At 43.9% G+C, this 14,457-nt stretch overlaps 1 protein-coding gene across 2 annotated transcripts in view; it reads right to left on the bottom strand.

Annotated features, from left to right (window-relative positions):
- Window positions 1-14,457, bottom strand: part of MGAT4A (alpha-1,3-mannosyl-glycoprotein 4-beta-N-acetylglucosaminyltransferase A) — a 98,103-nt gene that overhangs the window by 4,412 nt on the left and 79,234 nt on the right. For both annotated transcript variants that reach the window (XM_081100664.1, XM_081100665.1), the window contains 5 exons: window positions 13,053-13,183; window positions 7,882-7,989; window positions 7,566-7,759; window positions 3,730-3,808; window positions 2,980-3,046 (listed from right to left, as the gene is read on the bottom strand). In XM_081100664.1, the coding sequence (XP_080956790.1) occupies window positions 2,980-3,046; window positions 3,730-3,808; window positions 7,566-7,759; window positions 7,882-7,989; window positions 13,053-13,183 (579 nt within the window). The remainder of the gene's footprint in view (window positions 1-2,979; window positions 3,047-3,729; window positions 3,809-7,565; window positions 7,760-7,881; window positions 7,990-13,052; window positions 13,184-14,457) is intronic.

Below are 14,457 nucleotides of genomic sequence, written 5' to 3'. Positions count from 1 at the left end.
CCCCTGGAGAGGGCCCGACCCACTGCGCCCGCCTCCCCCTGGAGAGGGCCCGACCCACTGCGCCCGCCTCCCCCTGGAGAGGGCCCGACCCACTGCGCCCGCCTCCCCCTGGAGAGGGCCCGACCCACTGCGCCCGCCTCCCCCTGGAGAGGGCCCGACCCACTGCGCAGGAACCTGTGGAGGGACCGCAGCCTCCTGCCTGCAGGGACAGCCGCTCTTCTCGTGCAGCAGGGCCCTTCATTTTCTTGGCTTCCCTCTCGGTGCTGGGGCGAGTGAGCTGGGGTGGGGGCAATGGGGTAAATCTCGCCCTGCGGTGCCAGGGACGGGCTTCTGCCCTACGAGTGAGGGCTGGTGAAGGACAGAAGCTGGCACCTGCCCTTCCTGTGAGATGCCCGCCCCAGAGGGGGCGCTGGGGGCAGGAGGCCAGTGCTCCCGGCTGCACTGCAGGGAGCAGGGAGCAGAGCTGCCCGCTCCCTGACTGGGGCAGTGTGGTAACCGAGTGGGTGAGGACTCCTAATGTTCTTACCGAGATTCAGGTTTTCATGAGTCAATGTTTCTCCGTTTGCTGTATTTTTTTAAAAGTAATTTTCACCAGTTGTGGTGGTGCTACAAGGGAGAAGGGGGCGACGGCCTTCGCACGCCATCCCCCTAAAGCAGGCTCCCAAGGAGCAGGGCCTTCATGCTCAGCTGAAGGCAGGCATGGCTTTGTGTTTCGGATGCTGCTTTGTGACACTGCCCTCGGTTTGATGATTCCTAAGTTCTCTTCTGCTTCTACATACGGATGTGTTGATGTTTGAGATGCTTTTATTTTCAAATGACTGCAGAGACACTTAATACAGATGCATCTATTTCCTCTGCCACTTTCATAATCCAGATCACAACATTCTCGAGATTAAACAGCTGGCAGGTAAGAGGGTTAATAAATGTCGTGTATACTCTGTAATTTTACGTGTTTTTCTAGAGGTGCACTAAGATATAACCCACATATGAAAACAAACTCACCTGTACACCCAAACTGCACATAAATTCATCGGAATTAGCGCACAGCCTTGTAGCAAAAACTGAGTGAAACTCACCTAATGTAAAACCGCTCTGGAGAGCAGGAGCCACCAGACCTTCTGTCGTCACAATCATCTGGTTGCCGGTGCCTCACCTTGGGAGACACCCTGAATGCCACCGCCCTTACTGTCTTGTGTGCCCACAACACCAAGTCACCAGCACTCCCTTTGCCCACCACGAAGACAAGCATTCATGTAAGTAAAAGAACATATACAGCCATCGCCAAGCGGATACCTACCAGGTGACAGGCGCTATGTGAGAGACAGCGCCCTCCCTCCCCCTGGTGAGCACACGACTGGGCGCTTACACAGCACGGGACACGGCGTGGTGAGAAGAGGGGCAGCTAAACTGGCTAATGAACGATGAGAAAGCATTCACTACAAGGGGAAATATCAACTGACCATTTCAGGAGGAAATACAGCCAGAAATTAAGCCAAAGGACATATATGCAGAGCCAGTGGACACAGACAACAGTGTGGTGAAGCCCAGAGGTGGGTGGGGGTGGGGGGCGGGTGGGGGTGGGGAAATGGTGGAGAGGGCCAGGTGGGAGTGGGGGCCGGGTGGGGGTGGGGGTGGGGAAATGGGGGAGAGGGCCGGGTGGGGGTGGGGGCCGGGTGGGGGTGGGGGTGGGGAAATGGGGGAGAGGGCCGGGTGGGGGTAGGTGCCGGGTGGGAGTGGGGGCCGGGTGGGGGTGGGGGCGGGGTGGGGGTGGGGAAATGGGGGTGGGGGCCGGGTGGGGGTGGGGACAGGGTGGGAGTGGGGGCCGGGTGGGGGTGGGGGTGGGGAAATGGGGGAGAGGGCCGGGTGGGGGTGGGGAAATGGGGGAGAGGGGACCGGCTGGGAGTGGGGGCCGGGTGGGGGTGGGGAAATGGGGGAGAGGGCCGGGTGGGGGTGGGGGCCGGGTGGGGGTGGGGAAATCGGGGAGAGGGCCGCACGTAGGAGCAGGGACATGAGAGGAATGCCAGTCCTGGGACTGGAGCCGTAAAGAACAAAGGGCAGGAACAAGTGAAGCTAGGTGGGAACGAAGGAGTCTGCCCACGGGAAGTCATTCCGTTTTACCCAGGTTAACATAATTACAGTATCGACATTTAAAAACGTAACTGCAGTGGCTCTGTGCAAAACCAAAGGGACATGGGCTCCACCGCAGAGACCCAGAACCCAGAGCACGTCCCAGAGGGACACGTTTAACTAATGGGCAGGAAAGGGCGGTGGTATTCAGGGTGTCTCCCAGGTTAGGCTCAGGCAACCGCGGGAATTGTGACAACAGAAAGCATGGTGACCAACAAAGTCCGCATCACAGATGCTCAGAGTAGGTGGCTATGTGAGTGGGTGTCAATACAGATCTAAGCCCAGGATGGGGTCCGGGCAAAAGGCACGGGTTCTGGCACATGGGTGTTGCCGAGACCAGGAGAGGAGACGTGCTCATGCAGCGAGCCTGCAGAAGGCAGAGTATCTACGAGTGAATGTCAACAATGAAACAGCAGGTGGAGGGACCAGTAAAGGAACCTTCGATCTCAAATCCATTTGGGTCAAGATAATAAAACGCAAGAAATAATAAAACTTGGAGTGGATTGGTAACTGTAATCCTAAAGCTGTTGAACATTTGAAAGCATTTAAAATTACTTTAGGAGCTCTGGCCGGGTGGCTCAGTTAGTTGGAGCATCATCCTGTACATCAAAGGGTTGCAGGTTTGATTCCCAGTCAGGACACATACCTAGGTTGTGGGTTCGATCCCCTGTCAAGTCATGTACAGGAGGCAATCGATCACTATTTCTCTCTCACATCCATGTTTCCCTCCCTCCCTTCCTCTCTCTAAAGAAAATCAATAAACATATCCTCAGGTAAGGATTTTTAAAAATTTACTTTAGGAGTAAGTTTGAAATAAAGAACAATTTTTTACAAGTTTAAAGTAGATATTACCTATTCTGAAATAACCATCTTCTAATCGTTTGTCTTTGGTTTCTTTGCTTATTTCCAAACCTTCACTCTAAAATAGAACAAAAACATTATTTTATGAATAATTTCTTCTATTTAAAAAAAAGCTAAGTTATTACTATATCTTAATAAATGTAACAGCAGCATTTGTGGCACAGCTTTCTCTAAAAACACAAAGTGTCATTTCAGTCTTAAACCTTAAAAGGTTTATGAATACAAGAGTTCTTTTTCTAACCATCATCCTGAATCTGTATATAATATACTAGTGATTAGGAAACTTAAATTTCAAATAATTTTAAATTCAAATCAATTTAATAGAACACTATTTTCTATTAAAAATATGCACAAGAGCTGTGTGTTAACCTGAAAGAAATTTAAGCATTTCTTAGAGACCAATACATTAACTTTCTATAGTCATCAACAAGCATTAAAACCACATGGTATTTGGGGACTGGATACAAACAGCAGGTAAATATTAAAGTTAAAGAATGGTTTGTTTATTTTCCTGTACAGACTTCCGAGTACTTTCCAATGGGAAACAAAATAAAGGGTCATTCTATAAATAAGGCAAATGGGACAAGATACTAGGTGTTCTATTTTTTTTAAAAAATTAGTATTACTCACCATTGAGGTTCTGCACTAATGAGAACTTTAATCTCATAAACAAGAACAGCCTCAAACCAAGTCTATTGGTATTAGTTCTTAAGGAAAATTAAGGGGAAAAAATAGTCCTACCTTAAAAGGCAAAACTTCCACAGAAGTGTTTAGCAGAATATCTCCTGGATGTTCTTGGTTGCCACTATGAAACAAATAACTGGAAATACAAAAATAAAAGTACAAATGCAAGTCAGACAAGACTTCACAGAGATTCAGGAAGGCAGCCTTCCCTCAGAGGAAGCATTCTGCACGAGCTGGCACATCAGAGCTTGTGGTAACTGCACATTATGTTCTGAGTAGTTATAGGGAACTTAGAAATTGGAGTGCAGCCTTAGGTGGTGTGTTAATTCCTTCTGTCATCAGGCACATGTTTGCTGCTTAATGTACTTAACAGATTAAAAAGTGACGACAGTTTTATATAGCTGTTTATACTGCTTTAAATATATAAACCTCGGGACAGAATAATTAAAGTCACATTATAATACTGTGTCTTTTACCAGAAAATGTTCACTAGGACAGCCACAAGTTGTGGCAAGTTCAAAGACTAGTTTCTTGGGTTTTTTTTAGAAAGAGAGAGGAAGGGAGAGAGAGAGGAACATTGATTTGTTGTTCCACCTACTTATGCGTTCATTGTGGATCCCTGTGTGTGCCCTGACCGGGAATGGAACCTGCAACGTTGGCACATTGGGACGACGCTCTAACCTCTGAGCTACCCAGCCGGGACTCAAAGACTAGTTTTATTCAATACAAATTATCTCAGTATTAGTAAAAATAAGGTAACCAATTCCAAGTAACTGAGTAATTCCATTTGTCAGTGTTAACAAATATTTGAATAATGACTAATCACATGACATACGATAGTAAGTCAAACACTCTCTGGGTCAGAGTATCATGTTCTTATATCTGATACTCTGAACACTAGTGTGGGGGTAGGTGTGTGGGAGGTGGAAACCACACTGGGCAAACAAAGCACATCTAATCTAAACCTAAAGCTTAAGTTTAAGTGAAGTGGTTATTAATTTCAGCTTAATCGTCAAAACACCTGCATCCAAGTCCTGGTGTCTCATTTACTAGAATTTTCACCTTAGCAAGTTGCATTAGCTTTCTGCGTCTGAGTTGGTTTTTTGGGTTTTGTTCCTGTTAATCTTCACCCAAGGATATTTTTTCCCCACTGATTTTTAGAGAGAGTAGATGGAAGTGGGGGGGGGGGGGAGAAAGAAAGAGAGAGAGAGAGAGAGAGAGAGAGAGATACATCGATGTGAGAGAGACAAATCGATTGGTTGCCTCCTGCATGCACCCCAACCAGAGCTGGGGGATTGAGCCTGCAACCGAGGTCTGTGCTCTTGACGGGAATCGAGCCTGAGTTTTATCCCACCCACACATGACTGTACCAAGAAGTTTACAAGAACTGACAAAAAGTATTTTACACATTGAATATTCAGCAAATAATAGTTACAATGTGGTTCTGACATAGTTACAGTATGATATTTGTGGGCGGAGATCACCTATGATAAGGTATTGATTTTCAAATGTTACACGGGTCAGGGGACCCTAATAAGAAGCTCCTTCTAAGCTACACCAAAAATCACTTCCAGCATTTTTGCCGAGACACTTCTTTTTAAGGCATCTTTGCTGTGGGATATTGTTTCCCACAGAGGCCGGTGCACGAAATTCATGCGTGGGTACGGTCCCTAGGCCTGGCCTGCGATCAGGGCCATCTTCCCCAGCTGCCCACAGCCGCCCCCCCCCCGCCCCCACCTACCCCCAGTTACCCGTTCACCATTGCCTGACGGCCGGGGGAAGAGACCGAGAGGTGGTCAGCGCACCTCACAGTGTCTGGTCCAGCGGTCGTTCTGGTCATTTTGCCATTAGGGTCAATGTGCATATTACCCTTTTATTATATAGGATGGATCATTCAATATCTCAGCTATAGATGCAAAAATATGGCTGGGAAGCCACTCAAAAAAAAAAAAAAAAAAGAAAAAATACAGACTAGCAGTAGTTGGTGTGGCTCAGTTGGTTGGGTGACATCCTATGCACGGAAGGGTCCCTGGTTCCATTCCCAGGCAAAGCACATGCCCAGGCTGTGGGCTCCGGCCTGCAGGAGGCAGCCAATTGATGTTCAGCTCTCACATCAATGTTTCTCTCTCTCTCCCCGTCCCTTCCTCTCTCTCTAAAAACCGATTTTAAAAAATCTAAAAATGAAAAAATAGAGCCCATGGATATAATCTGGAGTTTAGGCAGACTGATTCAGAGGTGTTTGCTGTGCAATTACCTATACTGAAAAACTCAATACCACCTAAAAAGCGTTTAGCATTAGAATGAGTAAATGATGACTGAGCCATGCGATGGGGTACTATGCAGCCTTTGAAATGTCTATGAATCATGTATGAGTATACTTGAAAATATAAGGTATAAAAAATTACATATACATCATGGTCTCAAAGTATAAAGTATACAGAATTATCAAGAAACAAAAAGGTGCCAATATGGTCTCATGGTGTCCTTGGGTTTTGATTTTTCCCTTATTCTTCATACATTTAAAGTTTTGTATAATGAACACATATCATGCTATATCGCTAGAAAATATTTTTCCTAATACTTCATGTCTGCATTGATAAACACAACTTCTACTTTTTTCCCCTGGTAGCATATGTTATTGTGAAAATGAAAAAGTCATTGCTTTTTTTTCTGTCCTAAGACAGAAAATTCATACCTGAGTTTCTACTAGAAACGCATCCTCAGTAGGAGCATGTAAACACTACTTCACCGAGGTTAACTGTAAACGTTTTTGTTGTTAAGAAATTTGATCTCTAATATATGAGCTTTCAGGCAGCTCTTCAATGGAATTATTTTCATTTGCTAAAAATAAACCAATAGACACAGCTTGAGGTTATTCTTGTTTATCAAGAAGGTGAAGTTGTTTCTAATTCTGTGATGACTCTTTAAATGTGGCAAATGATACCTCAAGTGCAGATTACCACTATCTAGTAGAAATGAGCATTAAATAACAACAAACATTACATACTCATATAAGTGCAAAATATAATTTTAAAGTATTTTTTATATTTTCCCAGTAATATTTCCATTGTTTAAAATATTTTTACACTTAAATTCCTCTTTAGAATCAGTTTAGAGTAAGAAAAGAAAATTTACAACATTACCTTATAGCTATGCATTGTTTTTGTCCACCTTAAAACTGAATTATTCCAAATGACTTTTGGCATATTCTAAAAACCAAATGGACCTCTCATGAAAATGCCTAACATAATAAACCAGAGACCAGAGAATTATATTCTTTTCTGGGGATCCCATGTAAGTAATACTACAGAGAGTCTGGGCAACACAACCAAGACTGAGCGAAGTCTGAAGGACTCATGACTGCGAAGTAAGACACAGGGAGAACGAGCCCTACACTCTGTACAATGGACATAAGGTTAGAACACAGAAAGGGCTGTGAATTCCTCCGTGATATACTAAAAGGAATCCAGCATTGGCAAAGCCATTGATTAGAAATAGGCATAGTCTGTTAGACTTGTCATTTCAACCAATTCGCTGCGTAACCAACTCATATCTTAGGAGATATTCCAGGATAAGGATGTGAAAACAAATTTGAGATTTTGCAGCACAGTGCTACTTAAAAGTATGAAAAAATTATACGAGATACGTGTTCTTGTATACCAAGAGAAATTTATCAAATACCAAGAGAATTTATCAAATATGCTAAATGCTGCTATTTTATCTGAAAACAACAAACCCATTTTATTACCAACTTGTGGGAAATGTATTTTATAACCCAACACTTGGGACCCACTGTCTCCTCACATCTGTTATACACAAAACACTTCCATCACAAATCACATTGTAAAAGATGTCTGAACTGTAAGACCAAACACGTTTCAATCATCACCAACCTTTCCACATTGACCGGCTTATCAAATTTAAACAAGATGTAGTCTCCTGCTGTCGGAGTGATAGCCCAGAAGAAATCCTCCCCCATATATGTTTTCTCCAGTGTGTGTCCTTGGTAGACCTTCAGAGAAGTAGATACTTCTGCAGGTGGGTTTACATGGATTTTAAGAAGTAATGGTTTCATGTAATCTTTATCCTAGGAGGAGAACACATATGCAATTAAAACAACCCATAGCTTATACTTAAGGGGGAGAACAATGATAATGCACTGAATAACAAATCGTACGTTCATGAGAAAAATCAAATGAAATCACCAACCGTAAGTTTCTGAAGTTTTCCTGTTAGTGAAGAATGCAGACCAACGTGCTGAAAGAGGGAAGGTCTGAAACGAATTCGTAGATTTGCTTTCTGTCTATCACAATGTTTCTAAATATTAGGGGAAAAATCATGTTAGTGTTACATTATAAAGTGAAATCTTGTCCTCGTCTGAAAACCGAGGAGTGCTTTAGGTAAATATTGAAAAGAAAATCCAACTTCATCTCATAATTATAAATCACATTTTTTAGGTTGCTCACTGAGGCATTAACAGAATCACTGCCTATTTGATAAACAGACAATATGCAAAAATTTAAAATAGCCACATCTAAGGGAAGAGTTAGGATTTAATTTCAACCATTTCTCACACTATGTCAATATAGACTTGACTTTTAATATTAAAATTCACAGAGAGGAACCAAGATGGCGGCATAGGTAAACGCCTGTACTTGCTGCTTCCCACAACCACATCAAAATTACAACTAAAATACAGAACAACTATCACCCGGAACCACAGGAAAGCTGGCCGAGTGGAAGTACTACAACTAGAGAGGTAAAGAAGAAAGCGCACAGAGACTGGTAGGAGGTGCGGAGGCTCGGAACGGGCTGGTCCAGCACCCGGGTGTGCTGCTGTTTTAATTGGGAGGGAGATCACCTCTTTGGAGGCTGCCTGGAGGAGAAAGCCCCACACCAGACCCCCAGCCCAGGGTCCCAGAGCTGGGGAAAGAAGTCCCTACGGGCTGTAAAAACCAGTTGCGGATTGGGGCTGAGTGACACACAGGCTGCTGGAGACCCAACTGCTCCTCTTAAAAGGCCGGCACCGCAAACTGAATTCACAAGCTCCTGCTTGCTCTGAGCTCCAGTGCCAGGTGAAGCTCTGGGGGGCCCAGACACATACGGGGAGAAACTAGACTGTCTGGCATCGGGGCAGGACCTCAGGGCAGCTTTCTTCCAGATGGAGGTGCTCACAGTGGTCATTGTTCCTGTGCTGGGACCTCCTGATGCAGGGCTGACTGGCAGCCATTACTGTTTGCTCCACCTTGGAGATTCCCTGAAACACCGCCCCACCCAATTTACAACCCCACCCAAGCTTTGCACAACAGCTTTTGAATATGAATGGTCTGTCCTTTCTCAGCCTAAAACCTATCAAACAAGCTGCAGCTGGGTCAGGGAGCCCCAAAGCTATCAATGAAAGGCCCAAGTCCAGCACCAGCACCAGCCTGCCTTGCTTCACTTCCAAACCCGATAAAAAGAGGAGGAATCTACAGATCTCTCTGTAGCTCCTGCTGGGTGGCCCCAGGCAATGGCTGACTTTGCACCTCCTTGGAGATCCAAGAGCCAGTGTACCCAGTGGTAAGTGTGAGACCATACCAGATTACAACTCTTCACATCTATAAGTGACACACTCAAGGGGCAGACTCAGTAAGCACCAAAGCCCACTGAAGCAAGTCCTGCCCCATAAGGGTGTCTCCTGCACAGCAGCTCTCCCACTGTAGTCGCAGCTGGTCCCCACAGCCAATTGGTCTGGAGTTCAATTCCTCCCAGTGACACCAACAGCAATCAAGGCTCAACTACAACAAAACTGTGCACACAGCTCACAAAGGGGTGCACCACGAGTGTCTACCTCAGGTGAATGAGGAGGCTGAGCTACTGGGCCCTATAGGACACCTACTACACAAGGCCACTCTATCAACTCAAGGAGACATAGCAGCTCTACCCAATACACAGAAACAAACACAGGGAAGCAGCCAAAATGCAGAGACAAAGAAACATGTTACAAATGAAAGAAATGGAAGAAAGCAAACTACTGGATATAGAGTTCAAAACCATAGTTATAAGGTTACTCAAGAATCTTCTAGAAACCTCAAAGGAACTTAGTGAGACCTTCAAGGATCTTAGTGAGAATGCCAAAAAAATGGAAAAGGACCAGTCAGAAATTAAACATACACTGACTGAAATAAAGAATAATATACAGAGATCCAACAGCAGACTAGAGGATCCCAAGAATCAAGTCAATGATTTGAAATACAAGAAAGCAAAAAACACCCAACCAGAAGAGCAAAAAGAAAAAAGAATCCAAAAATATGAAGATAGTGTAAGGAGCTTCTGGGACAACTTCAAGCGTATCTACATCCGAATTATGGGGGTACCAGAAGAAAAGAGACAGCAAGATTTTGAAAACCTATTTGAAGAAATAATGACAAAAAACTTCCCCTACCTGGTGAAAGAAATAGACTTACAAGTCCAGGAAGTGCAGAGAACCCCAAACAAGAGGAATCCAAAGAGGACCACACCAAGACACATCATAATTAAAATGCCAAGGGCAAAAGACAAAGAGAGAATCTTAAAAGCAGCAAGAGAAAGACTAGTTACCTACAAGGGAGTATCCATACGACTGTCAGCTGATTTCTCAACAGAAACTATGCAGGCCAGAAGGGAGTGGCAAGAAATATTCAAAGTGATGAATAGTAAGAACCTACAACCAAGAATACTCTACCCAGCAAAGCTGTCATTTAGAATTGAAGGTCAGATAAAGAGCTTCACTGACAAGAAAAAGCTAAAGGAGTTCATCACCACAAAACCAGTATTATATGAAATGCTGAAGGGTATCCTTTAGGAAGAGGAAGAAAAAGAAAAAGGTAAAGATAAAAAATTATGAACAACAAAGTGACAACAAATACATACCTATCAACAAGTGAATCTAAAAATCAAATGAATAATGAATCTGATGAACAGAATAAATTGGTGAATGTAATAGACTCAGGGGCATGGAACAGACTGACGATTCTCAGAGGAGAGGGAGTGTGGGGGGTGCAGGAAGAGATTAGACAAAGATCTTATATGCATGTATGCAGTACCTATGGACACAGACAATAGGGTGGAGAGGCCCTGGGGTGGGGTGGGAACCAAATTATGGGGGTTCCAGAAGAAGAGAGAGAGCATCTATAATAATCTCAACAATAGATTTTTTTAAAAAAGAAACGAAAAAGACATATAAATGACAAATCTGGATTATTAATAAAATAAATTTCTAAAAAGCAAAAATATTAAAATGTGCAAACTATAAACTAAAGGTTTGGGTCAAATAGACAAAATATACAAGAAGGTAATATAATTAAGAATTTGCAAATAATTAAAGGGACATTTGGTTGCATGAAAGCAATTTGAAAATGTAAGGCAGTAACTTGGCTATAAGCAAGTAAACGATATGAGAAGTGACACCGATACATCTATCCCGGCACAGTGAAGGACATCTATGTTTCAGCTCAAAGTGCCTCGGAGCTTAGGCTTCAGATCAACCCGACGTCAAACTGATCAGAGTGCGAGACGCTCGATGCCAGCAGGGCTCTCGATGGGTGTTAGTTTGGAGCTTCAAGTCAGCCACAGCCAGCTGGTCATGCTTTCATTAACTCTTCATTTTCAATGACTTTTTATAAGTTTTAGGTCAAAAACATGTTTAAAAAGACATTTATAAAACATTTCCACTTTGAAAGACCTCCAATAATTTACTGGGTATTAAAAGGCCTGATTTTGGGGGGAACCACTGTTCCTCATATTTGTGATACACACAAAAAATTCCATCATAAATTGCATTATGAGTAAGAGGTGTGAATTGTAACACCAAATATATTTCAAAATTCACCAACCTTTCCACACTGACTGGCTTATTGAATTTACACAAGAGGTGAATATTATTACTAACACTAGAACAGAAGTAAAGGAGTATATTTTATTCACACAAATTCAACTACTCAAGTGGAAGGAGAGGGAGACGGAAGGGAAAGAACAAAGGGAGTGGAGAAGAACCAACAGTGCCTGAGGCTGAGCCAAACACTCAACAGGCAATGGACACATGTGGGCCGGAAAAGTCAGAGCCAGTCAATAAGCCTTTGGAAAAAATGTGAGATTGCTTTGAAGAGTTTCCCAGACCACACCAAAGAGGCCATTCCAGATACCAGCAAGTATGTGTGGCAGCTTCTCTGACGTCTAGTGGAAGCAACTGAAGAAGTACGGACCACAGAGAATGTGGCCAAGGAGTGAAAGAATAGATACAACTGGCCAAAGGGCTGTGGACTTAATGCACCGGTCATTTAAAGGGTTTTCATCGTTTTAATTTTTACTATCAGAAATTTTAACCTCAAGGGCTTACTTTAGAACCTAGCCACATATTCGATTAAACTGCACAGAACCAAATAAATGCAAGCAATTTTAGGAGTGAAAAGATGGCGTTAAACTTTTTATCCTATAATAAAAATTCCTGTAATTCACAAAGAAAACACAGAGAAGGCCTTACATCATGGAATGAATGCAGTGAAAGCTACAGAAGATAATGTCCTAAAAGTGCATTGGAAGATAGCATGATGAAACTATTCTAGGGGATATAAGGTCATAAAATCAAATTAAATTAAATGCCTATTTGTTAGAATGAATATTAAGTCAACCATATAATATATGCTTTTAATAAATAGTTCGTGTCATTACATGTCACATTTTTGAGAATGTACACCCATATTTTATTTATGCTTACACCGAATAAAAATTTGCTTTTTCAGAGGTACAATTCAAATTGGACAAGAAAAACATCAAATTAATTTTTGCAATAAGATTTCTAAGGAAGTAACTTGATGTTTGAATAATCAAAGCAAAAGCCATCGTTCACTTATCACCACCAAAAAGGTCAGCATGTGAGTGTGAACATTGGTTTCTTCCAAGTAATGAACTGAAAGGTACTTTTGTGACCTGCCATTATTTTGGTGTAAAATATCACTTCTATGTTATTCCTTATTTCCAGGTGTGTAGGAGTCTGATATTGTCCCCAAAGTATTTGAAAAAAGAAAGCTGACAGAGAATCTGAAGAAAATTTAAATAGCCCACAGAGGACAGATATGATCCACACCTGCAGCCAACAGCAATGAGACACCAGAGCCTAAAGACACGAGACACACTGATCAGAACGGAAAGGTGGACTTAACTTATTCATAGGATTTTCCAGCTACTATTTAAAAGTCACTCTATTACTGAAACTTTTGTCAGTTCAAGAAAGAAGGCAAGCACTCAAAATGTTAAGTGAAAACACCTATTTAACTGTTCATTCATAAAATCTAGCTCCCTAAAAGTCACTTTCATGAAATATAGAAAAGAAGCTTCTTCCACCTCATAGGAAATTAACTTACTGCATCTTTTTCAGGGTTGCAGACTTTCACCCAAAGAATGTGGTCCAAGAGCCAATCAATGGGCTTCTCCTTATAGAACATAAATATGAATTCCACAATCAGAGTGAGGTCTGGCGCTTGAAACATTTTACCTGAAAAGATATTCCAGTCAACGGCAGTAATAAAGAAGCCAAGCATGCATACAGCGTACATCAGGGAAACCTACACAACAAATAAACTAACTCATGGTGCTCTTTCAACTATGAGTCATTATGAATAATGTCCCCACTTGTCTTATCACAACAAACTTGCTTTGGGTCAACATGGAGCTATCATCCTACCTAATAATAGACAAACATGGTAATTAACCATACCTCCACTACACTTCCCATTGGCTAATCAGCAGGCTATGCAAATTAAATGCCAACAAAGATGGCAGCCGGAAGCCACGCAGCTGAAGCGAACATGAGGCTTGCTTGCTCCAGTGATGGAGGAAGCCAAGGTTCCCCCCTGCCGCGGCTCAGCTCTGAGCTCCAGAAGCAACAATGTTGCAATTATAGAAGGCTGCCAGTACAGCGGTGGTGGTGGGAGCCTCTCCTGCCTGATGGCAACACAGTTTCAATTACAGAAGCTAAACAAACCCAGATACCTGCTTTCAGCCAGCCACGGCCTCAGAGCTGGAGCCGGCTCTCAGCTCCAGTGACAACTATAGAAGGTAAATAAATCCCAGAATAAAAAAAAAAAGGAAAAAAAAGAGGCTGGGAGCTTCAGTCGCCCACCAGCATGAAAACGGCCCTCAGCCTCTCACCCAGGCTGGCCAGGCACCCCAGTGGGGACCCCCACCCTGAAGGGGGTGTGACCAGCTGCAAACAGCCATCAGCCCCTCATCCAGACTGGCCAGGCACCCAAGCGGGACCCCCACCCTGATCCGGGACACCTTTCAGGGCAAACCAGACGGCCCCCACCCGTGCACCAGGCCTCTATCCTATATAGTAAAAGGGTAATATGCAAACTGACCCTAACAGCAGAAAGACTGGGAATGACTGGTCACTATGACACACACTGACCACCAGGGGGCAGATGCTCAATGCAGGAGTGGCCCTCTGATGGTCAGTGCGCTCTCACAGGGGGGAGCTCTGCTCAGCCACAAGCCAGACTGATGACTGCCAGTACAGCGGTGATGGTGGGAGCCTCTCCTGCCTCCTCAGCAGCGCTAAGGATGTCTGACTGCAGCTTAGGTCTGCTCTCCGCTGGCAAATGGACATCCCCTGAGGGCTGCCGGGCTGCCAGAGGGATGTCTGATTGCCATCTTAGGCCCAATCCCCCGGGGAGCGGGCCTAAGCCAGCAAGTGGTCATCCCCCGAGGGGTCCCAGACTGTGAGAGGGCACAGGCTGGGCTGAGGGACCCCCTACCCCGAGTGCACAA

Source organism: Myotis nattereri (assembly GCF_964212035.1).
Source record: "Myotis nattereri genome assembly, chromosome: 10".
In the NCBI taxonomy this organism is placed as follows: domain Eukaryota; kingdom Metazoa; phylum Chordata; class Mammalia; order Chiroptera; family Vespertilionidae; genus Myotis; species Myotis nattereri.
Note: the sequence above shows the minus strand (reverse complement) of the source record. Positions and strands in the feature narration are given on the sequence as shown.